Source organism: Delphinapterus leucas, chromosome 4, assembly GCF_059928025.1.
Source record: "Delphinapterus leucas isolate spDelLeu-1000000601 "Yukka" chromosome 4, BTC_Dleu_Yukka2, whole genome shotgun sequence".
Classification (NCBI taxonomy): domain Eukaryota; kingdom Metazoa; phylum Chordata; class Mammalia; order Artiodactyla; family Monodontidae; genus Delphinapterus; species Delphinapterus leucas.
In genome coordinates this window covers 73972223-73999297 of record NC_143132.1, presented here as the reverse complement: position 1 = coordinate 73999297, position 27075 = coordinate 73972223, and the positions used below count along the sequence as shown (strand labels likewise).

The 27075-nt window shown below is 41.5% G+C and overlaps 1 protein-coding gene across 2 annotated transcripts; it reads right to left on the bottom strand.

Moving 5' to 3' along the window:
• Positions 1-1070: 1070 nt before the first annotated feature.
• On the bottom strand, positions 1071-25873 carry LSG1 (large 60S subunit nuclear export GTPase 1). Of its 2 annotated transcripts, XM_022569234.3 has the most exons (14): positions 25707-25872; positions 23906-24032; positions 19826-19946; positions 19560-19646; positions 18942-19028; positions 13867-13927; positions 12541-12717; positions 8849-9244; positions 8323-8424; positions 8030-8173; positions 7234-7357; positions 4794-4873; positions 3053-3226; positions 1071-1543 (listed from the first exon to the last, which is right to left on the bottom strand). In XM_022569234.3, the coding sequence occupies exons 1-14, from the start codon at positions 25803-25805 to the stop codon at positions 1361-1363; spliced, it is 1962 nt and encodes a 653-aa protein (XP_022424942.2). In that variant the 5' UTR covers positions 25806-25872; the 3' UTR covers positions 1071-1360. The 2 variants fall into 2 exon arrangements, with proteins under 2 accessions (XP_022424942.2, XP_089766786.1); XM_089910660.1 differs by lacking the exon at positions 19560-19646 and having other exon boundaries at positions 25707-25873.
• Between the last annotated feature and the right edge of the window lie 1202 nt (positions 25874-27075).

Sequence of the window (27075 nt, the reverse complement as noted above, 5' to 3'; positions counted from 1 at the left end):
AAAACACAGGAGTAAATCTTAGTAACCTTTTATTTGCCAATACTTTCTTAATTATAATACCAAAAGCACAAGCAACCACGGCAAAAAAAGATAAATTTGGACTTCATGAAAATTAAAATTTGGTCAATGAATACTTATTAATGAACAAAATTTTTTAATTTCCCATATATAACAATTTTCAAATATACCAAATACATTATGGTCAGTTAAAGGCAAGCCTTCTTTTAAAGAAAATTTTTTTTAAATAAAAAATATTTTTTTAACACCTTTATTTTTGGCCACACCTCATGGCTTGCAGGATCTTAGTTCCCCCACCAGGGATAGAACCCAGGCCCTTGGCAGTGAAAGCAGAGTCCTAACCACTGGACCACCAGGGAATTCCCAAGGCAAGGCTTCTTAACAGTGAATTCATGAACTCTGGGGACCTGTGAATGTTCTGCTACATTTTTCAAAATTGTGTGGGTGGGAATGTGCATTTTTCTGGAGAAAGCATTTATAACTTCCATTAGATTTCCAAAAATATCTGACACAGAACAAGGTAAGGATCTGAATTAAGGGAATAATGAGGCTCAGAGAAAAAGAGAGGCAAAAATAAAGAAGTGAGAGGCTGAAGCAGCCATAGTGTATTACAAAGGTGATTGTAAAAGGTCAACTGCCCTTGTTGGTCAACTACTCCTGATGGTCCTAAGTGCTAAGGACGTCAAGGATCCCTACACCTAAAACAAGAACCAGCTGCTTAGCTGCCACTTTCCTCACTCGCTGTGGGTCTGGCTATAGAAAAACCCACGCTCCCCTCTGGGGAAGAGACTCACGGCGACTTTCAACAGAGGATTATGCTCTTCAAGGGCTTTTAAAAATCACCTGTGCTAGCCCCATTCCAAGATCTGATATGCCTTCTGCCATATGAGGGGTGTGTGTTGGGTATGTGTGTGAGATGGAGAATCACAAATCTTATAATGTACTCAAAAATCCATCTAAAATCCCAGCATGTTTTAGCAGATTAAAATTGTTTAAATAATGTGAAATATCCAAATTGCAGTGTAGCTACACGAACAAATAAAAAATCCATGTGGCAATTTAATTTTAATATCTCTTCAAAAAATTCCCAGATTACAAATTACTATGCATTTGTATATATGTTTACACAAATAAACATACATCATTGATTCCCTCATCTCAGATTCAGCCTCCTACAGGAACAGGTTTCTGGGGCTCCAAGACGACCCTGTTAATTGGAGTTGGTGCTCTGAGGAGCCCCTCGGTCTTGATATCAGCTGTTGGGTGTGAATCACAAGGGCAGGGTCCACCCTGTAGCACCAGAGATGCACAGTGCAGATGCTACTTCTGTTGTAGCCCAAGTTCATGTATCCAGGTGCTTATAGAGTCTACGACTTTTCTTTTTTTTATTTCTGTTGCCATGTTTTTTCCAGGGCTTCCCAGCCCCCATCTCAGAGCTGCTCACAGTAGCTGCCGTCACCAGGCCACTCCCAGGCTTGTAGCCCATCACAGCCTGGACGCCTCTGGTCAAAGCTCTCAAATTTTCCTAGGAAATAAGAGAAAATATTATTGGCGATGTCAGCAGTCTCCTTTACAGGATATGCACAGGACTGCTTATGGAGAACTCCAAGACAGTGGACTTCCATCTCTCACTGGTCCTCTTTCTCTCCCCATTCCTTAAATAAGTTTCTCAGTGTTCTGTCTTCACTCCATTCTCTTTGTCCTCAACTTTGTTTAGTCCATGGCTTCAAACAACATCTATAACTAGGCTCAATACCAGCTATTTTCTGGAAATCTCTATCTTGATACCAAACTTCAACCGGCCGCAACCCAAAGTTAGTTAGAAGCTGACTCTCCATTCTTTATTTCGGCCAGTGGTATAAGAATCTGCCCAGCCCTGAAGATGGCACACACTCTGTCTTCCTTATCTATCACACACAGCCAGGCACTAAGTTCTGTGGATTCCACTCTCAAGAACTTTGTTCATCTTTCCCCCTCTTCTCCGTCCCCACTGCTCTAACCCAGGTGTTCATCGGCTTTCACTGAACTTTCACTTTCACTGCAAGACTCCTCAAATCCCGTGTGCACATTTCTATCAGAGTGCTCTATTCTGTATCTCTCTAGTCCTGTCCTCACAGATCTCTGATGGCCGCCTGTGGCCTGGGGAATCAAGTTCATATTCCCTCACGTGGCACACAAGGCCACCTACAACATAGGTTCTTTACTGAAAAAATCCACACTCTCACATCTTTTTGCCTTTGTTCATGCTACTCCTTCTGCATGGAAATCTGGCCCTCACCGCTTCTTCCAACTGACACATTTTTATTTGTTCCTCAAAGTTCAGCTTAAATATCACTTCTTTTCTGTAGTTTAGCAAGGATGTGGAGAAATTAGAAACCTCATACATTGCTGCTGGGGATGTAAAATGGTGCAGCCACTTTTGGGAAGTTTGGCAGTACCTCAACTGTTAAACTTAAGAGTTTCCACATGACCCAGCAATCCCACTCCTAATGTATATACCCAAGAGAAATGAAATATATGTCCACACAAACACTTGCACATGAATGTTCATAGCAGCATTATTCATAATAGACAAAAAGTGGAAACAACCCAAATGTCCAACAACTGATAAATGGATAAACAAAATGTGGTCTATCCATTCAATGGAATATTATTTGGCAGTAAAAAGGAATACAGTACTGATACATGGGTGAACCCTGAAGCCATTAGGCTAAAGAAGCCAGTCACAAAGGACCACAGAGCATATGATTCCATTTACATGAAACGTCCAGAATAGACAAATCTTTATATAGAGAAAGTAGCTTAGTGGTTGGCACGGGCTGGGGGGAAGAGGGGAGTGGAGAGTGAATGCTAATGGGTACAGGGTTTCTTTTCGGAGTGAGTGGTGATGGTTACATAACTCTGCAAATATCCTATAACCTACTGAACCGTATATTTTAGAAGTGTGAATTTTATGGTATGTGAATGTTATTTCAATAAAGCTGTTATACAAAATGTACTGGATCAGAAGTTAAAAAAAAACTTTAAAACTTACCTGATGGAAAAAAGTTTTGTCCACTACATTTTCAATCTGATTTGCTTTTTTATTTCTGCGTGGCTGCATTTTTATTTCCCCACCATTCGCTTGTTTCTCTAGGAGTCGCTGGTGTTGATACTGAAAGGTCAGAGGATCTCTTCCAGGAGGAGGATGACAGTACAGGAGTTTACCCTGCAAAGACAACATGCATGGTAACAGCACATCCTCAGGGCCATCTGTGTGAGAGTCCACAGAGGAGGCCTCTCCACGGTGCACACTCTGATGGAACTTTCGGCCATTTGACAGCTGAGCTGAGTTTTGGTCACTGCAACCGGAGAGTCCCAACTTACACCCTGATGATGATCCTTAGTATTCTAGAGGCCTACCTCTTCCCACAGCTCCCACACAAGAACGAAATCTTCCCTGTGCCCCCTTTCACCTTGTTTACCGTATTCTTCAGTACATGTATATGAGTATACTTAAGAGAATATTTTCCAAAACAAAAGCCAGGACATAGTTGGACAGTGTGGCTGTACTGATGGGGACACTGGGCCTGCTGCTGTTGTCCACTGGGTGCCAAGTTTCCTCTTTCCACCATAAACACTCTAAAAACTGTGGTTGTTTTTAACTCATCTCCCCCACCCTCCATAGTTTTACAAATGGTAAATGAATGAATAATTCATCTATACAAATATTCTATTAACTGTTTTCCTACCGAATTAAAAAAAAAGAGAATATGGCTGCCCTCTTTTATTTCTATGCTCCAAGCTCCGCTGATGGTGCATTGAGAAGAGGAGGGAATAAAGTGAAATCCTCACAACCAATTAAGCCCCTGGAATGCTTTTTTGTGGAAAGAAGTAGCTTAATAAATAAAAACCATTGGGGCTAATTAAGTGCCAGGCACTGAGCTTAGTGATGTGCGTGTGTGTGTGTGTGTATGTCTCCACACACATACACTGTTCTCATTTATTTCCCATAATAATCTCATGGGATAGGTACTATTAATTCCTATTTTACTGATGAAGAAAACCCAAAACTTAGCATGTCCTCACTTGTAATTGGAGAATAATACCTCACAGACTTACATTTTTTTTTTTTTTTTTTTTTTTTTTTTGCAGTACGCGGGCCTCTCACTGTTGTGGCCTCTCCCGTTGCAGAGCACAGGCTCCGGACACGCAGGCTCAGTGGCCATGGCTCACGGGCCCAGCCGCTCTGCGGCATGTGGGATCTTCCCGGACCGGGGCACGAACCCGTGTCCCCTGCATCGGCAGGCGGACTCTCAACCACTGCGCCACCAGGGAAGCCCCTTACATATTTTTAATGAGATGACAAACATAAAACATTTAGAACTATTCCTAGCAGGGCTAGCTTTGAATAAATGTTAGCTATGATTATTATTGTTACTGGGCAAGTGTTGGAAGACAGGTATATAAACAGCTACACTACAAGGAATACTGTGATATAGCTGCAGTAGAAACACCCAAGGGCTGGAGGAGATGGGAAAACTGGAGACATAAATTTATCACCTTCACTGCAAATAGGTATTCAGAGATCTTCATCTCTTTCATATTATGTCAGTCACTTCTATGATTTATATGATGCTAGCTCTCCCGGATCAAGAATATAATTCCAGTTATGGCACAATATCAATGAGAAGAGATCTCCTTTATAACCCAGCTGGTTGCCATTACCCTAAACATACGCTGTGGAGAAAGAAGACCTACTTATTCCAGAGGAACGAGAAGCAGGGTTCACTTACGTTGACATAATCCTTCAGGATGTAGCGTGCAGATCGAGGTTGGTCTGGCTGTCCATGTGCTGTCATGAATCCTCGCATACCTGTGAGGAGAAATGAATTTTGCAAAAAAGTTAGAAAACATCACAACAAAAGACAACTGAGGTGATGGAAATCCAGCCTTTTCCGTTATTACACTGTGCATTCTTACTTAACCTTAAAAAAAAACAAATCAATTAATAATGTAGAAAATATTTTGGTTAGCATTACAAAAACATCTGATAATCCAGGAGAACAGACTATATTGTTACATCTGATCTTCTGACAACCACCTAGCAACATGCTGTGACACATTCAGTCTCTCTCTACTCCAGTCATTTCTTCTCTGATTTTAATTATTGATTCAAGGAGGCTACTTGTACAATGCTATGTTGTCAATATTATTAGCAAAACCCAAAGCAACAGAGCAAGTTTTCTTATTTAATGATATGTCTACACCTTTTTCAGTTTCCCAAACATACAACGAAGATCCCTTTAATACTAACTCAATTAGAAGGGAGTAGCAGAGCACAGCGGGAAAGAACACAAGCTTTGGCTGACAGGTTCAAAACTCAGTTCCCTCCCATACTAGCTGTATGTTGGTTCCTTCAGTTTAGAAGAAAGTATCAATACTTAGAACCGTACACAAAAAAACATTTAGGAAAAGGAAAAAAAAAATCTAAAGATTAAAGAAAAAGGATTACAGTAAAATGGTTTTTCCCAAGTAAAACACCGAACCCAACAAAACTAAGAAGGAAAAACATTGTTGGGCTTCCATGGTGGCACAGTGGTTAAGAATCCACCTGCCAATGCAGGGTACATGGGTTTGAGCCCTGGTCCCAGAAGATCCCACATGCCGCGGAGCAACTAAGCCCGTGCGCCACAACTACTGAGCCTGCACTCTAGAGCCCACGAGCCACAACTACTGAGCCCGCGCGCTGCAGCTACTGAAGACCGTGCACCTAGAGCCCGTGTTCCACAAGAGAAGCCACCACAACGAGAAGCCCGCGCACTGCAATGAAGAGTAGCCCCCGCTCGCCTCAACCACAGAAAAGCCTGCGCGCAGCAGCAAAGACCCAATGCAGCCAAAAACACCCCCCCAAAAAACAAAAAAAACAACATTGTTTATTAAAGTCGTTAACTTCTACAGGGCTAAAGAAACCATAAATAGACACTGGGAAAAACATTTGCAGCACAGGTAGCAAAGAACTCCTACAAATCATTACGACAAAAACAAATGATGCATAGAAAAAAGTGATTCTCAGAAGACAAAATGGCTAACAAATATATGGACAGATGTTGAATTTCACTAATATTTTAAGAACGTTCAGTCATCTGTTTTTACAAACTGGTTTTGTCCTCACTCTCTTTGATTTCATCAGAGAGAATCAGATGAAAAATCTTAAAAGACTCACATTTCTTTCAGTTTTATCTGGACATCAAACCAGATGCAAAGTTTAGTGCAAAGTCTACCTTTCCCCATCTTTCAGGTTAGCACACTGGAGAGGTCTAGATTAGGAAATCTGGGTTCTCACTGAGGCTATGCCACTGACCAGACACCACCTTGGGCAAGTCATTTCATGCTCTGATTTCAGGTTACTTGTCTTAAGAAAAGGGGGATGAGAGGTGGGGGAATGTTTAAGGCCCCTTCTTGTCCTATGATTTTGTGACTATAGCAGTCTTGCAACAAGTGCTTAGTATTCATCCTCTTTAAAGTCGCTCAACTAAAGTAAATTCAAGGTCTGATTTTAACCATATAAGTGTGGTTTATATCAAATCACCTTTCTCTGCCAGTAAATACTCAAATAACCTGAACTCCTTCCCGGCTGGGGGCAATTCCTTACAAGGCAAGCCACACATGCATGGAAATTTTTTTAACACCGCTTTTTCTTTAGGTAGATATGCGTCTTTCCAGATAACCTTTAAAGCTTGTGTTTAAGGTAAATAAATCACAATGAATTGGAGAAATGACAGACAAAGATAATTCCCATGCAGAAAAGGAAAAAGCCAACATAGCCTTAGATCAGAAGCCCTGTGTCTACACTTGGGTCCTAGACCTCTCATAGGAAAGGGCCTGAGAGAGCCTGGGAAGATGTGTCTCCCAGGCACTTGATTTCTATGATGAAGACCTGGGGAAGAGGCAAAGGATACAGAGCAGCTCCTTCTCTAACTCTAAAAAGCACTTAACACTGAAGTAAAATACCACTCAGGCAGTGGCCGGCTCTCCCTCCTTTACTGCTGGACCAAGTCAGCTACCTGGAGGCCACCTGGTGGGCAAGACCAACAGGACAACAAAAATATCAAGCCTGAAAGGTGACATGACAAATGCTAAGGAAAACTTCTGAACTTGTACCTTTGCAGAGTATTCCTCTTAGTAGCTATACTATTATTTTTTGTTCATGTTTTAAAATAAATCACAACTCACATCCATAAGCCGTCAATAGTTCTTCTGACGTTGGAGGTCGCTGGGGATCTTCATCTTCTCTAGGTTTTATGATGTCAATGCCATACGTAGCTTCTAAAACATGTCTTGGAATATTCTGGCAAATGTAAGATTGTCAAGGAATCCATTTCTTTGAACTGACCCCTTCCTCCTCCCCATGGTGTCTTCTAAGAACATGGTATTTCAGCACCTCTGTGACAAAAAAACTTTTCACCTCTCCAAAGAAGAAGTACGATTATTCGTTAATTTAAAAGACTTTTCTCCCCTCTTTTATTTTGTATTATTATTATTATTATTTTGCGGTACGCGGGCCTCTCACTGTTGTGGCCTCTCCCGTTGCAGAGCACAGGCTCCGGACGCGCAGGCTCAGCGGCCATGGCTAACGGGCCCAGCCGCTCCGCGGCACGTGGGATCCTCCCGGACCGGGGCACAAACCCGTGTCCCCTGCATCGGCAGGCGGACTCTCAACCACTGCGCCACCAGGGAATCCCCTCTCCCCTCTTTTAAACAAAGCCTTATGCACAATGATCACTTCCAAATGTATCCTTTAAAAATATTATCTCTGAAAACAGACCTTAAAGATGACACATTTTTATGTAAATACACTATAGATTTGTGAGATGACCCTAATTCATACATAAAGCACCGAGTCTTTGTTTCTAATCCTTACAACTATGTAAGGAGTGATTATTTTTTCCTCCCCTGTCTATTGCCCAGATTTTTCTTAAGCCCTAATATACACATAACAACCAAAATTTTGGCACAGCATAGAGGATATTAGTGATATAGGTGGGAGGTGATCTCTCATCTGGTCAATCGGGAGGATTCCACTGCAAATCATCTCAGCTTTGGTAGAGACAAAGGACGGCATCACCAGGCCTGGGCAGTCACATAAGCAGAGGCCAGGTTCCACATAGAGAGTCTGAAAGACACGTAAGAGGTTTATGCTGGGCATACAGCACAGGAAGGGAAAGGAGAGCAGCAGCACACGAGTGGCAAAGAACTTCAGAAAACACCCAGAGGGAGGAACTGGCGGAGAAGGAAACACAGAGGCCGACGCTGTAGAAATACCTGAAAATGCTTGGTGTGACCGGGCGTGGCAGACACAGACACCTTCTTGTTGCCCACGATGGTGTTGATTGTTGAACTCTTACCAACGTTTGGGTAGCCCACCTAGAAGGGTGTCAGAAGGAATGTTTACAGTATAAGTTGGCAAGGATCACAGGATGCCGAAAGCCTACCCTATGTAAAAAGCCTATCTAAAGCTAAGAACATTGGACTGGAAGTCTGAAGACAACCCTGAAAGCTCTCATTCTAGTATCTCTTGTAAGTGACGTGACAGGTAGGGATGAACTGGGAGACTGTAGAAGATAATTAATATGAACAGTGGTGTGACCAATATAAGCCGTGAGAAAGTTCATTCTTTGAGTTGGGCTTTGCCTGTCACCCAGTCTGCTCCCAGGATGCCCGTGGGCAACAAGAGGGCATCAATGTTCCCTATGACGCCGGGGCCTGATCTCTAGAGTTCCAGTGTAGCTACCAAAGGATGGGGAATACAGACCCTCACGGAACAATTTTATGATACATTTCATCTTACCAGTCCCACAGTAAGTTGTCCATTCTTCACCTTCTTTCCAGAGTGTAGCTGTTTAAAGATCTCCAGTAATTCCTGCTTTGACACCAGGTGGCTAAAATTGTGTATCTGCCTCTGCCGGGGGGTCTTCCTTCCTTGCGCCTCAGAACGCACAGTACAGCGCTCCTTCCAATCCTGGCCGCAGGCCTGCTCGTCGGAGCCGCCGCCCTCTTCCGAACACGTCTGCCAGTCCTCCTCCTCCTGCCCGCAGTCCTCATGCTCACTGTCATCTTCATCACCCCTGGCAACTTCATTAACTGAAAGATGTTCAGTCTCTTTGTGTAGAGTTTCAGCTTCGTCACAACTGGAGTTTTCAAACTCAGCTGTGATGGCTTCTGCGCTGTCTCCATTTACTTCTTCCTGATGAAATAACAGAAACCGCAAAAGTTCAGAAGTGTGTAACAACTGCACTCTTCACTGTGGTGAACAACATTCAGAGTTGGTTACCTAAGATGAACAGAGGACAAGGAAAGTTACGAAGGAGAAAAAGAAAGGTGAATAGAGGGAGAAGATAGCATGAGGATATAACCAAACTATCAACAGTGGTGTCCTCTGGAGGGGTGGACCCTCACTTTACACAGTTTTGTATTATTTGAACTCTGTACAAATAACATGTATTACTTTTCTAGTAGATAACTGTTTTACCTATTAAAAGAAAGCAAGGGTTTAGAAAAACCTGTATCAAGCTGAACTCCTTGGCAGTACACTTTTTTTGCAATGGGCTGTAGAATAAAACAAAGCATTTCTCATGAACGATAAAACATTTAACATTCTCTTCTCTGCACAAAGCAAGAAGGGTATAATTTGTAATCTGAGCTTCACTGTATATTTGCATTTTCAAAGACAGTGGTTTGCATAGTTAAGGAGACTGCTATTCTTTTATAACTGCCTTTAATAAATCATAGCACCATGGAGCACAGGTCCCCGTGTGTGAAGTATGAGAGCAATAAAACTCAACTCTGCGCATGGAAATTATTCACCAACCAACGATTTCCTTTGGAAAGAGAAAGGTAAAAATCATTTACGATTCATGGGTGTGTTAATCCTTCTGAATTCCTATGGATAGCAAAGCAGGAATATGGCAAATTTATAGTATTACCAAGCAGTATCAACAAGGGAGAACTGATTCAGATTTAGAAGTGATGGAAACCTATCATTTCCAAATAGTCTAGCATTACAATGAGTAGCCACCACAGGAGAGGGCATGATGAACTCAGTTAAACAGGCATCCTACATTTTAGGAAAGAGATATTAAAAAAAAATGTCAGGGAAAAAAGGTATGATTTCATTGTCATTCCTGGCAGCTCAAAAAGAGATATGGAATTGGAAGCAATTTCTATGATAAATGAGCAATAAATGTAAAGAAGTCACTGTGTGCTCTTCTGCAGACACAAGAATGTAAACGGAGCATGAATGTGTATTAGGAAAACTACGCCTAGCAGCAGTTTTGGTTCAGGAAAAATGATAAAGGCAACAAAAGGACTTTGCAGTAGTTATATCAAAAATAGAAAGAAAGAAGGGAAAAGTCAGTCTTTTGGGGGAACACAGTGCCATTTAAGAGATGGCCAAGAGAAAACCAAAGTACTCAATTCAAAAATATGTCCTATTTTTTTAAAATAAGAAAGGTTAAGCAACCATAGAGAAAGAACCAAACTTCAGGTAGGTGAGAAAACAGTGAATATCTATTTTTGGTAAGTTCATGTTTGACACTCAAATGACAGATGTGATTAGATATATCACAATGGTAGCTGGCTACTTGACTTGGAAAATCATGAATAACAGATTTCAGAAGACCTGGAAGGAATAAATAGGGTTCAACTTTTAAAAAGGAAGAAAGAATATCTTCCAAAAATCACGCACTGTTAATCCAGAGTCTGACAGGGAAGCAATTCCTCAAGTTAGGAAATTCCTCCAAACAATTCCTCCCCTGACAGTAATGGGAGGCAACAACGGTTCCCTGAGAACAGATGGTGCAAACAAATCCCACTTCCCTTTGCAATCTACTCCTTGGTTGATAGGTCAGGGAGTACCACAGATGCAAAAGATGAAATGAAACACATAAAGTACTCAGAAAAGCAGTGCCTGGCTAAGAATAAGTTTTCTATGGGTTAGTTTTTATTAACAGTAATAACAATAACTATTGTTATAGCCTTTCAAATACATCTGTATGCATCACACTAAAATGCTTGGTACTGAGCGCTTATTAAGTCCACAAAAGTTCACAGAGCTCTATCCTTGGCTCCGGTCTACTCAACAGCGTTATCAATGACCAGAAAGAATACATAGAAGGGCCAATACAAAAGCTGCAGATGCCTCAAAGCTGGAAGAAGAGAAAAGCAAATGACACATGCAAAATGAATTCTACCTTGTTCCCAAATCACTAATATTTAAGAGGAACAGCATGATCCTAAGCTGAGCTAAAACCAAAACGAAAACCTTTTCCCACATGTAAAGACAGGATGAGATCTGCTTAGTAAGTCTTGTCTTTTAAATATGTGAGGGATGTGGCTGTTCACAGGTTCAATGAGCCAAGAGCATAAGCTCCTTTGAAAGGGGGTGAGTTAAAAAAACCTCTGAATTACTGGAAGTATCCTGATCACAAGAAATAAGAGTACATGTCCTGGGCAAACCACACCTGGAATACCGTACTCAACCAGCTGCCACCCACTTTAGGCGTCTGACACAGGCAGACAGGCGCTCAGGGTGAGGAGTGCTCTGGAGGTCATGTCAATATAAGGAGCAGGAAAGCAGACAACGTCTCTTCTGCAGAAGAGGGAACACGGGGAGAGAGGAAGAGGCCTCAGATCAAAGGTAGGGAAGCTGACTTAGCTTCACTGGACTAAACAACTTTCTAACCTTGGAGATAAAAAGGAATGAGACACCTGGTGTCTGCCATTTAAAGGAGTCACAGAGACAGCATGTGACTGCCAGGGAGGTGAAGGGAAGAACTCCTTCACAGAGTTAGAGCTCACTAACTTGTGAGCTCACCAAGGGAGGGTGCTGTATTCATAGCACCCTAACCAGTCAGCAAATAGTTGATAAATAGAGGTGAGAGGAAAGGAGGTGGATAGGAAAAGATATGACTTTAAGTCTCTTCCACCTCTAAGATTCTATTACTAATTTCTTTTCATATCTGGTTACCATTAATTTTTACTAGAAAATAACTCCTAAACTGTTTCTGTAAAAAGTGGATTAAAAGATACAGAAAATAACATGGTATATCTTAATTTAGGACTATTTCATTTGTTTTCAAAACAAAGTCAAAAGAGAGTCTAATCAAGTCCAGAGAAGTTACTACATTCAGTTGTATCTGACTTTTTGTTCTGACTTCTCTTAAAAGCAATTACATACAAGGGCAATGAAACTTCCTATACAATTTTCTGCCTAAAATTTTTAAAAGTTAAAAATTATAGCTACTATCAGTGTGCATCATAGACCCCTGGGATAGCAGACTATTTAAAAACCAGAGAAAGCAACCTTGTGGCTTACTTTTCTATAGATCACCCGACTATCTCAGCACTTAGGGAAAAAAGAAACAAATAAAACCCCACACATCAACAATAAACAAACAAACAAACAAAAAAAAACAGAGCACACTTAACAGAAGCCAAAATCCTCCTCCTTGAAACCCAACCCGAAAAAGTCCCCCAGGTTACCTTAGAGTCATCAATCAGTTGAATGGCTTCAGACAAAGCCGACCAGAAAATGACCTTCACATTTTCCTTTTCGAAGAACTCAGCCCAGGCACTCCGCTGCTCGGCAGTCATCAAGTCAGCCTTATTTATCAGAATAACATTCTCCTTGTTGTCATCAACTGTTTTCACATAACATTCCTATGCAAGATAAAGATATTCAGATATTTCTCCAAAAGGGGGAAAATTAGGCTAATTATACTGAAGATCCCCAGCTATGACTAAAAGTTTTTACTGCCCCCAGTTTTAAATCATTCCTAATTTAAAGATTTGTAATCGTGATACATTCTATGGATCCTTTCAGCAAGCTCTGAAAAGAAGTTAGGTCATCTATACTTAGAAAAAATACTCTTCACATAAGAAACTGGAAAGGGTAAAAAGAAATGCTTTCCTGCCCAGTTTAAGTAAAACAGGTTCTTATTTCTTTAAATTATATAGCTCCTCTCTTTAATAATCTTGAATTCTTTCTTTTAAGCAAAGTTAAAGAACTGTATAACTAGATTTGTCGGCCAGCAGGGACTATCTTCAATCCAAGTGACGATAGCTAACAATAATCTTACCTATTAATATAAAAAAATATTTTTGAAGGCTAAAAGGAAAACAAGACCCAGTGATTAAATTAATTCCCAAGCACAGCTCTCCATTAGGAAATAGACCAGAAGTATGAAAGCTGAATTAATAAGAGTTTCCCCATTAAGATTGTTATTCACCAGTGGATTTTAAAATAATCAGTACCATTCCTACTCTGGTCCTCAAACAAATATAGGAATACTTCATGTGTGTTCAGTGTCTTATTAATTGAAAGCCTGTATCACATTATTTCTTGTGATCCTCACACCTTAATGATTACCCCCTGTGGTGTTTTACAAATTTAGTTCATTGGTAAAATACCACAGGAGGTAATAAGTACGGTGTGAGAAGAGAAAGCTTAGTGGGATGGGTAAGTGAAGGGACTAGGCATATGCTAAAGTAAGCAAAATGCTATTTCAACTAGAGTCTCTTAAAAAATGAGAAACACTGGCAAATGCCTATTAACAAAGTGGCTTCGAAACTAAAAGTAGGAAGTTCAAGTGTTTGTGCCTTCCTGCAGATGGAAACGACTGTTTGAAGAAAACACCTATCTAAACAGTCCCAAAATGCAAACTCCTGACCTTGGGAGGAGCAGGAGGCCAGATTAAACAAAGCTAGAGGAGGGTGCAAAGGCCTGCCCAGGCTCACTGCTATCGGTGATGCTGTCCTCCCACTGCTGCCCAAGGACTTAAAGTTTGAATCATGTCACATTTCACTTACCAAATCCTCACACCTAAATAGGAGTGGATTTCGAGCATCTACTATCTGGACCACGATATCACTGAAAAACAAATGTGAGATACACCAATCACTGTGAAGTGAAAGGAAATAGTAGCAAACACTTTCGACATATTAAGCACTGGTATATTTAACTTTTTAAGGTGCAATTATCCCCAGTTTATATACGAAGAGACTGAAGTTTAGAACAGCTAAGTGGCTTGTTCAAGGTCACCAGCTACTAAGTGAGGGAGCTGGAATGAGAACGCAAGCACTCTGGACCAGAGCTTGTAGTCTCTGATGATGTTTCATTGTTAAAACTTTTACCTGTATCTTCTAGTAAACTCTCCTGGAGAGATCAAAGAGTATTCCGAAGACTTCAATCCAAGGTGAGGTCTACTGTATACTCAGTGCCTAGTTTACACTTGTGTTAAGTAAGGCCTCAAAAACCCCTAATATATCACCTGCTCACAGCTGCCACCATCAAAGCCTATATCTTATTTAAAGACGTGTGTACATGTAGCAAATCATCACCCACCAGTTCCAAGAATGTGTTTAAATGGCAAAAATACAAAACAGCAAAATATCAACTTAAGTTGCCATAATGAAGCAGGAATGTTGAGTCCAACGCCTTCCATCACATGTAAGATGATGTAGCAATATGAAAACTTTCTGCAGCTGACAGCAAGCCCCTCGAATCCCTCACAAATGTAGTGGGGACGACAGCAGCTGAGCACTGTAAGAATAAATACTGCACTTCTCCGGCAGAATCCTCCCTCCCTTCAGACCCTGTGGCTAGGAAAGCTGCTTTAAGGGCCAGCTGTGACTGCCACTGGAGGGAAACAAGCTGTGGATGTGCTACCACCTTCCACCAGTCTCCCGCAAATCCGTATCTGGTCAGCTTTTCCTCAGGTAACTCCTATGCAACTGAAGGAAATGTATTAAATCAAGGTTACCATTTAGGGCAGAGCTTTTGACAAAGTGCATTTTCCTTCAGAAGAGTTAAATTTCCAGCATGATCTTGTGAGTCAAAGAAACTCACAGAGCTGCTAATTTATGACAAATTGCTTCTAAGTTCTCTAGTTAAGTGGGTCCTAGTATTTCCTTCTTTAAGGTAATATCTACCACTTTCCAACTGTGAGGATTTAACAGTAAATGCAAAAATGACTGCAAAACATGGACAAAGCCTAATGAACTAAAATTACAAGATCCACACACATTATGTCTACCTACCAAACAGGTAGAAAGAATAACCAGCTTAGACACACCAGTAAGAAAAGAAGAAAAGTTTAAGGCAGCTTGCTTCGTGTGCTGAATTAGGATGCCTAGAAAAGTGCCAGCTATGTACTGGGAAGGCTGATGCAACACAATGGAAGCGCCTCGTCTTCCTGGGATACGGCGTTCTGCCCTCCGTGCCTCGGCAGTGTCCGCCATTTCAATGACACAGTATACAGCAAATCTTTGCTCATAGCTACTCTTGAAATTAAAGAGGCAGATGGCGTAGCTAGCCTGTTACCAAACAGGAGACATCTGCTGTACAGAACATGTCAATAAATATTTCCTATTAAAAGACACAGCAGTAGTCACTTTATTGATGTTTCTATGTGACTCAGATCCACTTCTGTGCGATATAAACTATATTCCCTGAGTCAGGAACATGTTCTCTCTTGTAAAAACACAGAAAAATATCACAAAAAAGTAAAAGAGCAAGTAATGCTGTAATGCAATAGAAGCTAGAAGTTTCAACAGTACAGGCTCACTCTGGGGAAACAAACTGCTTATTTAGGGGCATGAAAAGCAAGGGAAGGGCCTTGCTGTTGCTGAACCTGGAAGAACACATATGGCTACCTCTGTTCCCTCTCAAAGCCTGCAAAACATGAAAGCAAAGACTGGAACTCATCAGGACAAAGAGAAAGAAAGAACAGCAACTAAGAAATGTCAGCCCAATGAGAAATGAGCCTGTTCATGCCCCAGAGCCCCGAGAAAGCTCAGGATTAGAAGCATCGCGTCTAGCTTTCATGGCAAGAGTGAGGTGTAGGGCTGAAATCATTCTCAGCAGGGAGCAATTAGGTCCATGCCCCTGTTCCCTTCAGCCAGGCAGCCACACGTCACCCCACAGCCCCTGTGGAGAAAATGAGCCCTGGAGAAAATGAACCTGAGAGGCTCCTGAACTGGGGCCTCAAGCACAGGAGAGGGAGGGAAAGGGGTGCTATACTGAAGAGAGGAGGATTAAACATAAGTCTATACCCCAAATGATGGAAACGCCCAGCTCCCTTGTATTACACCGCCACCTTTAGCCCCGCTCCTGGCAGGAGATAGTCCTCCTCTTTAAGAAACTGACCGATCCTAGGGAAAACACCCATAGATACTGTAAAATAAAATTGACCCCTGCTCAGTTACTGTACAGTCAAGTTCACCAGTGGGCAAACTCCACCCAAACAAAAGTCCTGTCAATCAGCTTTGTAATGCTTTGATCTTAAATATGAACAGACAACAAACATCATTTGACATTGGAGGAAGGCCTCTTACATAAAAGTCAGAAACCAGAATAAGTAGGAAAAAAAAAAAGAATGCAGAGGGAAGACAGACAATAAAGGAAGTAGGAGAAAATCTAGAATTAAATAGTAAACTATAAGCGTGCAAATGGGGGCATTCCCTCAAGGGTGAGGTTTCAATATTTCACATTGTTACCATTTATCTTTGGAAATAAGAAAACAGACATTTTCAGCAGTATACATCCCAAATGCTAATGAGGCCCTGATGGAGAAATTAGCTCACTCTGTTCCCTGGGAGAACCATACTGGGTCTTCCCAAGCCCCATTCAAGCCTGCATGGAGCCCGCGATCAGGAGCAAGCTTCCCCTTTCTTCAGGCTTAGAGATTTGCCTAGCTACTCTGGCCTCCTCACATCCCAGGCCAACAGCCCTCTCTGCCCCTGAGGGAGCAAGAAGCGGGGGTGGGGGGGGAGTATATAAGTGACTTAAAAAAAAGAGAGAGAGAGATAATTCACATATCATAAGTTCCATCTTTTAAAAAATGTACAGTTCAGCGGTTTTTCGTATATTCACAAAGTGGTGCAACCACCGCCACTATCTAATTCCAGATCATTTTCATCTCTCTAAAAAGAAATGTAAATAACTTCTACAAATTTAATCCAAGTCCTTTTTCCTAGCGACAGTGCTAAATGTGCTAATATGCTTTCCTGAGAGTCCCAGTTAAAGCACCCTGTTTCCTAGTGTTCTTATTGGGTTTATTCTATGGACTAAACAAACAAACAAACAAACAAACCCACATCCTAAGGGCTCCTTGTTAAAAGCATCATTTCAAAAATAAGGTTCATTTAGGATCTCCAAAATTTACAAGCTGCTCATGCAGCTCAATATCAAAAAAACAAACAACCCAGTCCAAAAATGGGCAGAAGACCTAAATAGACATTTCTCCAAAGAAAATATACAGACTGCCAACAAACACATGAAAGAATGCTCAACATCACTAATCATTAGAGAAATGCAAATCAAAACTACAATGAGGTATCACCTCACACCGGTCAGAATGGCCATCATCAAAAAATCTACAAACAATAAATGCTGGAGAGGGTGTGGAGAAAAGGGAACCCTCTTGCACTGTTCGTGGGAATGTCAATTGATACAGTCACTATGGAGAACAGTATGGAGGTTCCTTAAAAAACTAAAAATAGAACTACCATATGACCCAGCAATCCCACTACTGGGCATATACCCTGAGAAAACCATAATTCAAAGAGTCATGTACCACAATGTTCATTGCAGCTCTATTTACAATAGCCAGGACATGGAAGCAACCTAAGTGTCCATCAACAGACGAATGGATAAAGAAGATGTGGCACATATATACAATGGAATATTACTCAGCTATAAAAAGAAACAAAATTGAGTTATCTGTAGTGAGGTGGATGGACCTAGAGTCTGTCATACAGTGAATTCAGAAAGAGAAAAACAAATACCGTATGCTAATACATATACATGGAATCTAAAGAAAAAAAAAAAAAAGGTCATGAAGAACCCAGGGGCAGGATGGGAATAAAGACGCAGACCTACTAGAGAATGGACTTGAGGACACGGGGGGGGGAAGGGTAAGCTGGGACAAAGTGAGAGAGTGGCATGGACATATATACACTACCAAATGTAAAATAGATAGCTAGTGGGAAGCAGCCACATAGCACAGGGAGATCAGCTTGGTGCCTTGTGACCACCTAGAGGGGTGGGATAGGGAGGGTGGGAGGGAGAGAGACGCAAGAGGGAAGAGATATGGGGATATATGTATATGTATAACTGATTCACTTTGTTATAAGGCAGAAACTAACACACCATTGTAAAGCAATTATACTCCAATAAAGGTGTTAAAAAAAAGGTTTATTTATGGAATCCTTATAAATAATTCATACACTCTTTGACAAAAATAAAAACCTTTTAGCTATCAGGATATGGAAAAGACTTAAAAAATCTCCCAGTCTCAACTTATCAAAGGCATTCTCTTCTTTTCACAGCCCGATTAAAACAAATCACTCCTTAATTTCCCCCAATACTACTAACTGCTCCTTCCTCTGCTCTGACTCAGCCCACTACCCTCTCTCTAATACAATAGGAATCACACTCCAGTTTGTATTTTACTAATACCTTAGTGCAACGATCGCGTTTCATCCATCTGTGTGCCCCTGGTGCTTGGCCCTTTGCTTGGCCTCCCCCATAACATATTTGCTCTTTGCAAGCAGACACCTCCCAGCCATATTTTCCGTATTACCGGTAGGAACTCATATACATTTGCTGAAATAACTACAGGTGCTTCAGAACTCATCTTACAGAAAATAGTCACCACTCTTGCAAGTTTATCAATGTGTTTATCTAATAACAAAAACCCCTTATATTTAAAAAGAAATATAGTATCCTACTTTCAGGTTTTATAATAATTCTCAGTAGCACTGTGCCTAATTTGATCCTGTCCCCTCAGCCCCTCCCTGGGCTCACAAACATATATAACTTCCCAATCTAATATACCGCCACCACCACATACTCCTTACACAAAAAGAAAACGGTAACCTACCTTCTTTCAATCACCCTCCACAGCTGGCGCCAAAAATCCAAATTTCTTTCAAATGGAGTCAATATCAGGTTTTGCTCCTCTTCCAACCTGATTTTAGAATGAGAAGCTTATACCTCTGCCAGATTATAATAGTAGGGTTCAAGTAGTATAAACACCCAAATTCACTGCATTAAAAAAATAAGTACACAACTATTAACTGTCAAATGATTTTTATATACTTTCTGCTGAGTCAATATGCAAATCAAATGCAAATTTTATACTTAAGCTTTTTAAGGCCTGAAAGTTTATTTAACACACAAAGTGACATTTCTCCCAGACATCTCTTCTTGGAAGAATGCTCCAGAGAGCAGTGATCAACTCCGGGGTTACTAATGGCTAGAGAAGGGTATGAAAAGGAGAAAAGGCCAGGAATGGAGCAATCAACTCACCATCTTTGTGCAAGGACACACGTGCACAAAGCAATGCGGTTTGCACACGCACCAATTTGCACTTATAAGATGAAATCTACCATTTCCCTTTTAAAAGAACAAAGCCTTCAAAATGCAAATAGCAATGCAAGCACACTAAAATGCCTAACTCAGCATTTCAAGGCAAATCTTCCTGTAGACTAACACTCACCGGACAAGGTGACGTCTCCATTCTAGAAAGTTATCTTTCTCTGCCTGTTTGAGTTCTTCTGCACTAGTTTTTTGGTCCCACTTTGGTCTGCAACAATCATGAAGGAAAAAAAAATTCCACATGAGTTACCAAAATAATATAGGAGATGGGGATTTAATAATAGCAGCTGAGAAAAGAAAGCAGAAAAACGTGAACACCAAATAAAAAATTTTATATTTAGTTGCCTTGTTACGCCTTTTAATGTCCTATATTTTTATTCAACTCACCTCCTTGGGATACACAAGAACTGTTTGTTTTCTTCATGGAGTTTCTTAATTCTCTGGTTCTCCTCAAAAGACAGTAGTCCAGTTCTAGCCTCAGGAGGCACAAATTTTATATTAAGCTTCTCTGTTTGTAGGAAAACAAAAGTACTGTTATTTAAGAGGAAGTATAGAGAGTGAATGTTGGTCATTACTTAGAAAACTAAAAATAGGAGCACCTAAAACAGAATTTAAGCTTTCCCGATTTAGATAGATTCCCCTAGCCTTGAATTAATTATAATTTCTAAAGGAAGTTTTCCAGCCACCCCACAAAAAAGAATAGAAGAACAGATCTTTACTAAAACTTTCAAAAGGTCAACCACTTTTTCAAGTACTGATTTTATAAAACTCCACATGCTAAATGCATTTCATGGAAACAGAAGCAATAAGAGTGGGAAGGTATTGTAAACATTCATTACAACCAATCTCCTCATTTTACATGTGGAGGATAATTGTAAGCCAATGGGAGTGAGGGGGGAAGCAAAGATTCAGCAAGGAGACTCACTCCAGTTAGAACTGGTAAATTACCACACAGCTATAATTTATATGAAATATTTATGAACATCCACAATTAAGCTATATAAGAATTCAAAGGAATAAAAAAACGCCCAGTCTATGTATGAACCAGAGACCTCTGCTCTAGGGCTCTATCCCCCTCAAGTTGCTCCAGGCCCCTCTACTGTACCACACATGGCCACCTAGTCTCCTGGGCAGGTGACTCCACTGAGATAAGCACCTGAGAAGCCAGCTAAGCTTCTTACCAAAATGCCAAGGGGAGGTCCTATCCAAGGATAACAGGACATCTTCAGCAATGTGCCTCTTAACCTTTAGGCAAAGACCGCAATCTGCTACCCTCATTGGACCACCAATACTGCACGGTCCAGTCACCTAGAGCAGCAGTCCCCAGCCTTTCTGGCACCAGGGACCAGTTTCATGGAAGACAATTTTTCCACGGACTGGTGGGGGGTGGGGGTGGGGTGGGATGCTTCAGGTGGTAATGCGAGCCATGGGGAGCAGCAGACGAAGCTTAGCTCGCTGGCCCACCGTTCACCTCCTGCTGTGCGGCCCGGTTCCTAACAGGCCGTGGACTGGTACCTAGGTTGGGGACCCCTGACCTAGAGTACAGCCAATTCAGTCACCATTCTCACTCATGTCATCCTCAACCAACAGTCAGAATACACATCCCTTTAGCCCCATACTGGATAATTCTTTCACATTAATTCCTCTTTCCAATGGTGATCTCCCACCCAGTGTTCCCACTTTGTTTGGGCCAACCTCTGTAATCGTCTCCCGCCCCTTGATTCTTTCCTCTTCTCCCAGTGTACCACCCAGCTTGTAGCTTCACTTCTTTCCCTATTTGGCTAAAACCATATGGTCCATCCACTCCACCACTCTCCGACCAAACATCAAATTCCTTAGCCCACTGCACGGAGCCAACTATCCATTCTCGTTCTCATTTCAGTAACGATGCTGAGTTCTGCTGGAGGTAATCACACAATAATGGAGCCACCCGTCTCTGGACTGCTTTTACTACCAACACTTCTGACACCGAATGTGTGGGTTTTCCCACACCAACAGCCAGTTCTCCAACTCTCCAGACACCAACTGGGTGTCCTACAATTCAATTCTATTCTGACACTAATTATCAAGTGACTTCCCCACTTCAGATGCCAAATCTCTGAATGTATTTTTACGGAGGCCCCATAGATTAAATCATTGGCCACTGGTGATTAACTCAATCTCCAGGACGACTCCGTTCCCCGGTGGCTGAGGGAGGAGTTTCTGAAAGTCCCAACCCTCAAATCCCAGGGTTGGTTTCTGTGGCAATCAGCCCCCACAAAGAAGTTACCTAGGGGCCCACCGGTCACCTCATTAGCATAAACTCTAGTAAGGTTGCAAGGGGCTTATTATGAACAACAAAAGACACTCCTCTCACCCCTACCACTCAAGAAATTACAAGGGTTTTAGAAGCTCTTGTATCAAGGAACCAGAGATGAAGACCAAATATAAATGTATCTCTTATTATATCACAATATCACATCTTCCTCTTACTTGCTGAACATAAGAAGTGAGTACGGCCTGTGCCATCTTTTAAAGGTAAAGAGTTCCCAGTGAACACTTAGCATTTCTCATTGTTTTGCTCTCCTTTGCAAGGTCAGGGATCCATGTGAGAACCGGCTTAAAAACCATGGACCTAATTTGATTCAAAACGCACTATGTACACACACACACACACGTCCAATTTTGCCTGCAATCTGAGGGGCTCACAGCTGAAACTTGTAGCCTCCAGGTTAAATCCCTGTCCCTGTGTATCCAGGAGACAAGTGCTGTCTGAAGGTCATAGAGAGTTGAGACAAAATTCTATCACTTCTACATTATTAAGGAAAAGGGAAAAAGGCATGAAATTAATTTCAATGAGGAATTCTTACCGATTTTTGAAAGGCTTATGGAAACTTCATTATGTAGGTATGACTGCTCAAGTCATCGGTCATTAGGATTAATCTCCAGCTCCTCTCCTCTCCCCAGTGGGGCTAAAAATTCCAACCTTCTAATTATCCTTACAATGCTCACAAGACCAACCCCCATCCTGAAGCTATTTAGGGGTCCTCATTGAAATGCAAAAAGACACTCCTCACTCTTCACTTACTCCACCCCCTCCATAAAGTCTGGTTTATTCTAGCTCACTAAAAATCTTGTTCCTATTCTTTTCTCCATTCTTCTACTACTACTATTTCAGTTCTAGCCTGATTCTTTTGCTGTACTAAAGCAATAGTTTCCTAACTACTCTTTCTTCCTCAAAATCCATCAGTGATCTTTCAAAAAATGTTTCCTACTTGCTTACATCCCTCTAAAGACTCCTTTCAAGCCCTTATTCTCTCCTGGCCCTGGCCCTCCTCCCTAGTGTTTGTGCATCACATCCTGTCCCCATGTACTTTAAGCACCAACAGGGCGAAGCTCCTAACCGTTTTCTTTTTTTTTTTGCACATTATTTTATTTTATTTGCACATTATTATTTTTGTTTTGTTTTGTTTTGTTTTTGGGGGGGGGGTTTGTTTTTAATCAAACAGAAAGTCACAAAAATTATAATCATCCTCACCGGTTCACTCAGTCCATTTTCTGAACAAAGCAGACTGCTGCTCAGATCTTAGCTTGGAGTGCTCTGCCTGCCTGTGTATAATGTCCTGTGTCATCTCACCTGTCCTGCTAACATCTACTCATCTTTTAAGACTCAGCCCCAGGGTAAAGCTTGCCCTGACTGGCCCTAGTTTTCCTTCAGATAGAAATGAACACCAACTCCATCTTTTATGACCCTATTCTCTGCTACAGAATTCTTTTATAGCACCTTAGACAAAATTCTGCAGAAACAAAATTTGTCTTAGTCAACACCATACTTTCAGGAGCCAGTACAATACCTGAGAGTAGCTGGGGCTCAATAAAAGCATTTTGAACAAATGAATGAATTTGCTAAACAACAACATAACACTTATAATAAGAGAAGAGCAATAGAAATGGTAGTTTATCATGCTGTCTCTGTGCCAGGTAGTTTTCTAAGTGCTTAGAAAAAACAAAAACAAAAACAAAAAAAGGGAAAGCAGTGACTAAAACAAATTACATGCATGGAAAAATTCACTATAATGTGTTAACAAGTGCTTTAAAATACAACTCAAATTGCCTACGTTACAGCAGCAGGCCCAGGATTTTGCTTCTAACCACGGTATCAGAAAATATTTTCTGGAAAATGCTGGTATTGTCCACTGTAATGTTGACTGGTCTCTTTCCTTATGAGAGACTGAGGTTCTTGAATTTGATATGATGATGGATAACCTGAAGTGTTTTTTAGAGCTGAATTTGAAAACTGTGGCACATTCTGTACCTCCCAGTTGAGTTCATCTCGACCTTCCCACACTGCTTCTGGGATATCTGCCTTTGGATTAAAGACAGCTCCTTTATGAGTTTGGTAGGATTGGCAAAACATTTCCGAGCAGACTTATTTGTATATAGTCAGCAAAGACACAAATGTGCTGTAGGCACTCAGCAACAACTTACCAGCTACAAACTCTGTTCCTGCAAGTTCTGCAGTGGCAAGGAAGTCATCCAGGGAGCTCTGTTCAGTCACGGACTGAAGATTAAGACGACCCCAATCATAGCCATCATTGAGTTCACTTGTGTGCAACTATGAATAAAACACAAGGTGGTAATACAGCTGCTCTCTTCTGTTCTTAACATCCAAACTAACTCCCAAGTAACTATTCTATGGTCTTAAGAGTGGTATCAGCCCCTTTAGAGTCAAAATTAATAACAGTTAACATTTAAATGAGCACTTTCTTGCCTCACTTTCTCATCCATCTTACAGATGGATAGTTACTCTCCATTTATTTTCTCATTTTATTTTCAAAATCTTTTAAGATAAATTTTATTGTATCTCTATTTTACTGATAAGGAAACAGGATTAAATTAGATAAAACAGCTTGCCTACAGTGGCAAGCTAATACGTGGTAGAGGTAAGAACCTGAACCCATATACCATATACTCTGGTCCTGGCAGCCACTGTTAGTCAAATTTTTTTGACGGAGACCCACAGTAAGAAATACATTTCACATAGTGACCCAAATGCTGTGAGAAACTTAGTGATACAACTGTGTACCATTCAGTATAGTAAAATGGAAACAAAAGAATCCTGAAACAAAGTTACTTTATTACATGCCACACAGACTGGTATTTTCTTGAATTCTATTCTGTAGGGTGAAAAACCTGGCTAGTTGAGAGTTACTGAACTGATTTCCAGACACAACCCATAGTTTGATAAGATAAACACCATCCTAAGCTCTACACTCTGTACAGGTGCAAGTAAATGAAAAAATTAAAGGTTAAAAGGCTAGGCGGTTTGCCCAAGGCCACAGAATCAGCAAAAATCAGCATAAGGATTAGAATTCAGTTCTTTAGAATTCATAATCGAATCTTCCCACTACTTCCTAATGGGTACATTAAAAACAGGTTGCTTCAAAATGAATTAAAATTACTGGTAATCTAATGTCCAGAGTAACTCTGACCTGATGAATATTGATGAGCTCTGTATGCTGTTTACTCTGCAGATTACACAGATGGAAGTTAGATGGTGTGAAGTGCACATGGATAATTAGAGACACCTTTGACTCTGCACAGATTCTTACAGAGAACTTCGTGAGTTCTCAAATACATGAGGGAATGAATGTCAAAATGACAAACACAAGTCAAACTACTTCATCCGCTTTTCAAGGATCCTAAAAATTATGACCGTTCCCAGGCCCAGGGAACTATTAGGCCCGCCACGCTTTGGAGATAAGTTGTTCATCTTTGAGTGAAACCGCTAGGGAATAAAAAGGGTGAAGCAGGAATCTGAGTTATTTTGTACTTCTGGAACCAACCAGCGGCTCTTGGAGGGTCAATTCTTTGAACAAATGAACACGAAAAGTCGTTTTTATGTCTTTCCTGTGCAGAAACTTCCAAACGCTTCCATGGCTTACAGGGCAAAGACCAAACTTTTATCCTGGCATTCAAGATCTCACTGCAACTTCATCACCACATTAGCCTCCACCTCTGGGCCCTGTGCCTTGCTAGAAGGAGGGCCTGTTTATCTGCCTGGTAGGCTCTAAGGGACTTGAACATTTGCGCATTGTGGTATCCGCGGGGAGTTGGGGGGGGTCCCAAACCGATCCCCGCGGTTAACGGGGGACGACTGCACTCATCCTTAGAAACCCTATTTTGGCATCATTTCCTCTGGAAAATTTCCCTGTGACCTCTTACCCCAAGCTTCGCAGCTTTCAGACTCTCATAACTAGACAGACTGGGAAAGATGACAACGTCTTACCCAGGAGTCGGTCTGACGATGGCTACGGCTCCGCTGAACTTGCTGGCGGATAAGAGCCCGACCGAGGATCCCAGCCTCCGGCGCTCTCCTCCGACCCATATCTGCCCCGTCTGCACACGAATCTTCCTTGCCGTACCCGCTCCTGTTTTTTGGATAGTTAGGCGATAGATCTCCGGAAGTGACGTATGAGCTAGCCCAAGTAGTTAAGGCCCGAAGTTGAAGGGAAACACAATAATTGTTTCAAATCACCACTTATATATCTCATATTTGACACTATGATGGGAAATAAATGTAAAGTGGTCTGAGGACTTAATTTTCAATATATTTCCTATGAATATCTCAAATTTTGATAAGTTGATTAAATTAAAAGAATGGTACCTTCCAAACTTGTGCGTCGGTCTTTAGCGTCCGGTGTAGAACTAGGAGACGTGGAGAACGTGGCCGTTCATATTGATACTAGCCCCGCCTCCCGGCTACTTTCGTCAGAAGGAGGCGGAGACCCGGGTGAAGGGTGTTCCTGCAGCGCTAGGTGGCGTTGGTTCCTGGCGCTAGTTTTCGGCCGGTGTTCTAAGGTGTGGCCTCGCTGCTGTCAAGCCCGGCAACTAAACAGCTTTTTGTATACTTGTTCTTCCGGAGCTGTGAATTGGTGAGAAGAGTCCCAGCCTTGATGGTAGTTGGGAATGGAAAGAGCTTGGCAGGGTTGCAAGGAAAGCCAAATGGATCTGACTTAAATGCTTTTGTTTTCAAATAATTTTTAAAAAAACGTTTAAAAGTTCCACCTAGAATTGTATTTAAATTTTCCTATAAATTAAAATGAAGTGAAAAACAGTGACCCCGCTCCACTCTTTTCGGCCTGGATTTTGTTTCTCGCTTTATCGTTAGAAAAGTCGGGTCAGAATTGTGTGGGTGTTGGGCGTTTAAGCTCCATTCTCCTTAATCAGGAGAAACACCTCAATGTTGTGATGCTCCGGAGAGGAAGCAGCTTGCCCAAGTCAGAGATGAACTATATTCGGAGTCAGGCATCAAACCCAGGTCGCCTCACTATTTTATTCGTTCCTGGGGCAAGGGGAGAATGACGGTTGTTAGTGTGTATTTCAGAATCCAGTTCTCAAACTTTGATGTGCATGTGAACCCTCCCTGGGAATCTTGTTAACGTGCAGATTCTGATTGATAAGGACTGGGGGGGCCGGCACTCTGTACTTCCAGGAGATGCTGGTGATGCTGGTCTGGGCCACAGGCCACTCTGAGTAGCAAGAGAAGTCCACTCCCTGCTAGTGAAGATACTGAAGTGGACTGGCTAAAAGTCAGTCACAGCAAGTTTGGGTCAGGAAAAGCTGGGACCCTGACCGTTCTGTGCTACACCTCACTG

Bases quoted from the DNA above. Each gene is read 5' to 3' on its own strand.
- LSG1 (XM_022569234.3), bottom strand. From the start codon at position 25,805: ATGGGTCGGAGGAGAGCGCCGGAGGCTGGGATCCTCGGTCGGGCTCTT. The intron at 24,033-25,706 runs GTAAGACGTTGT...TTTTATTCATAG, and splicing joins ATCGTCAGACCGACTCCTGG to TTGCACACAAGTGAACTCAA. The intron at 4,874-7,233 runs GTGAGTTGTGAT...TTCTCCTCACAG, and splicing joins ACTATTGACGGCTTATGGAT to GTATGCGAGGATTCATGACA.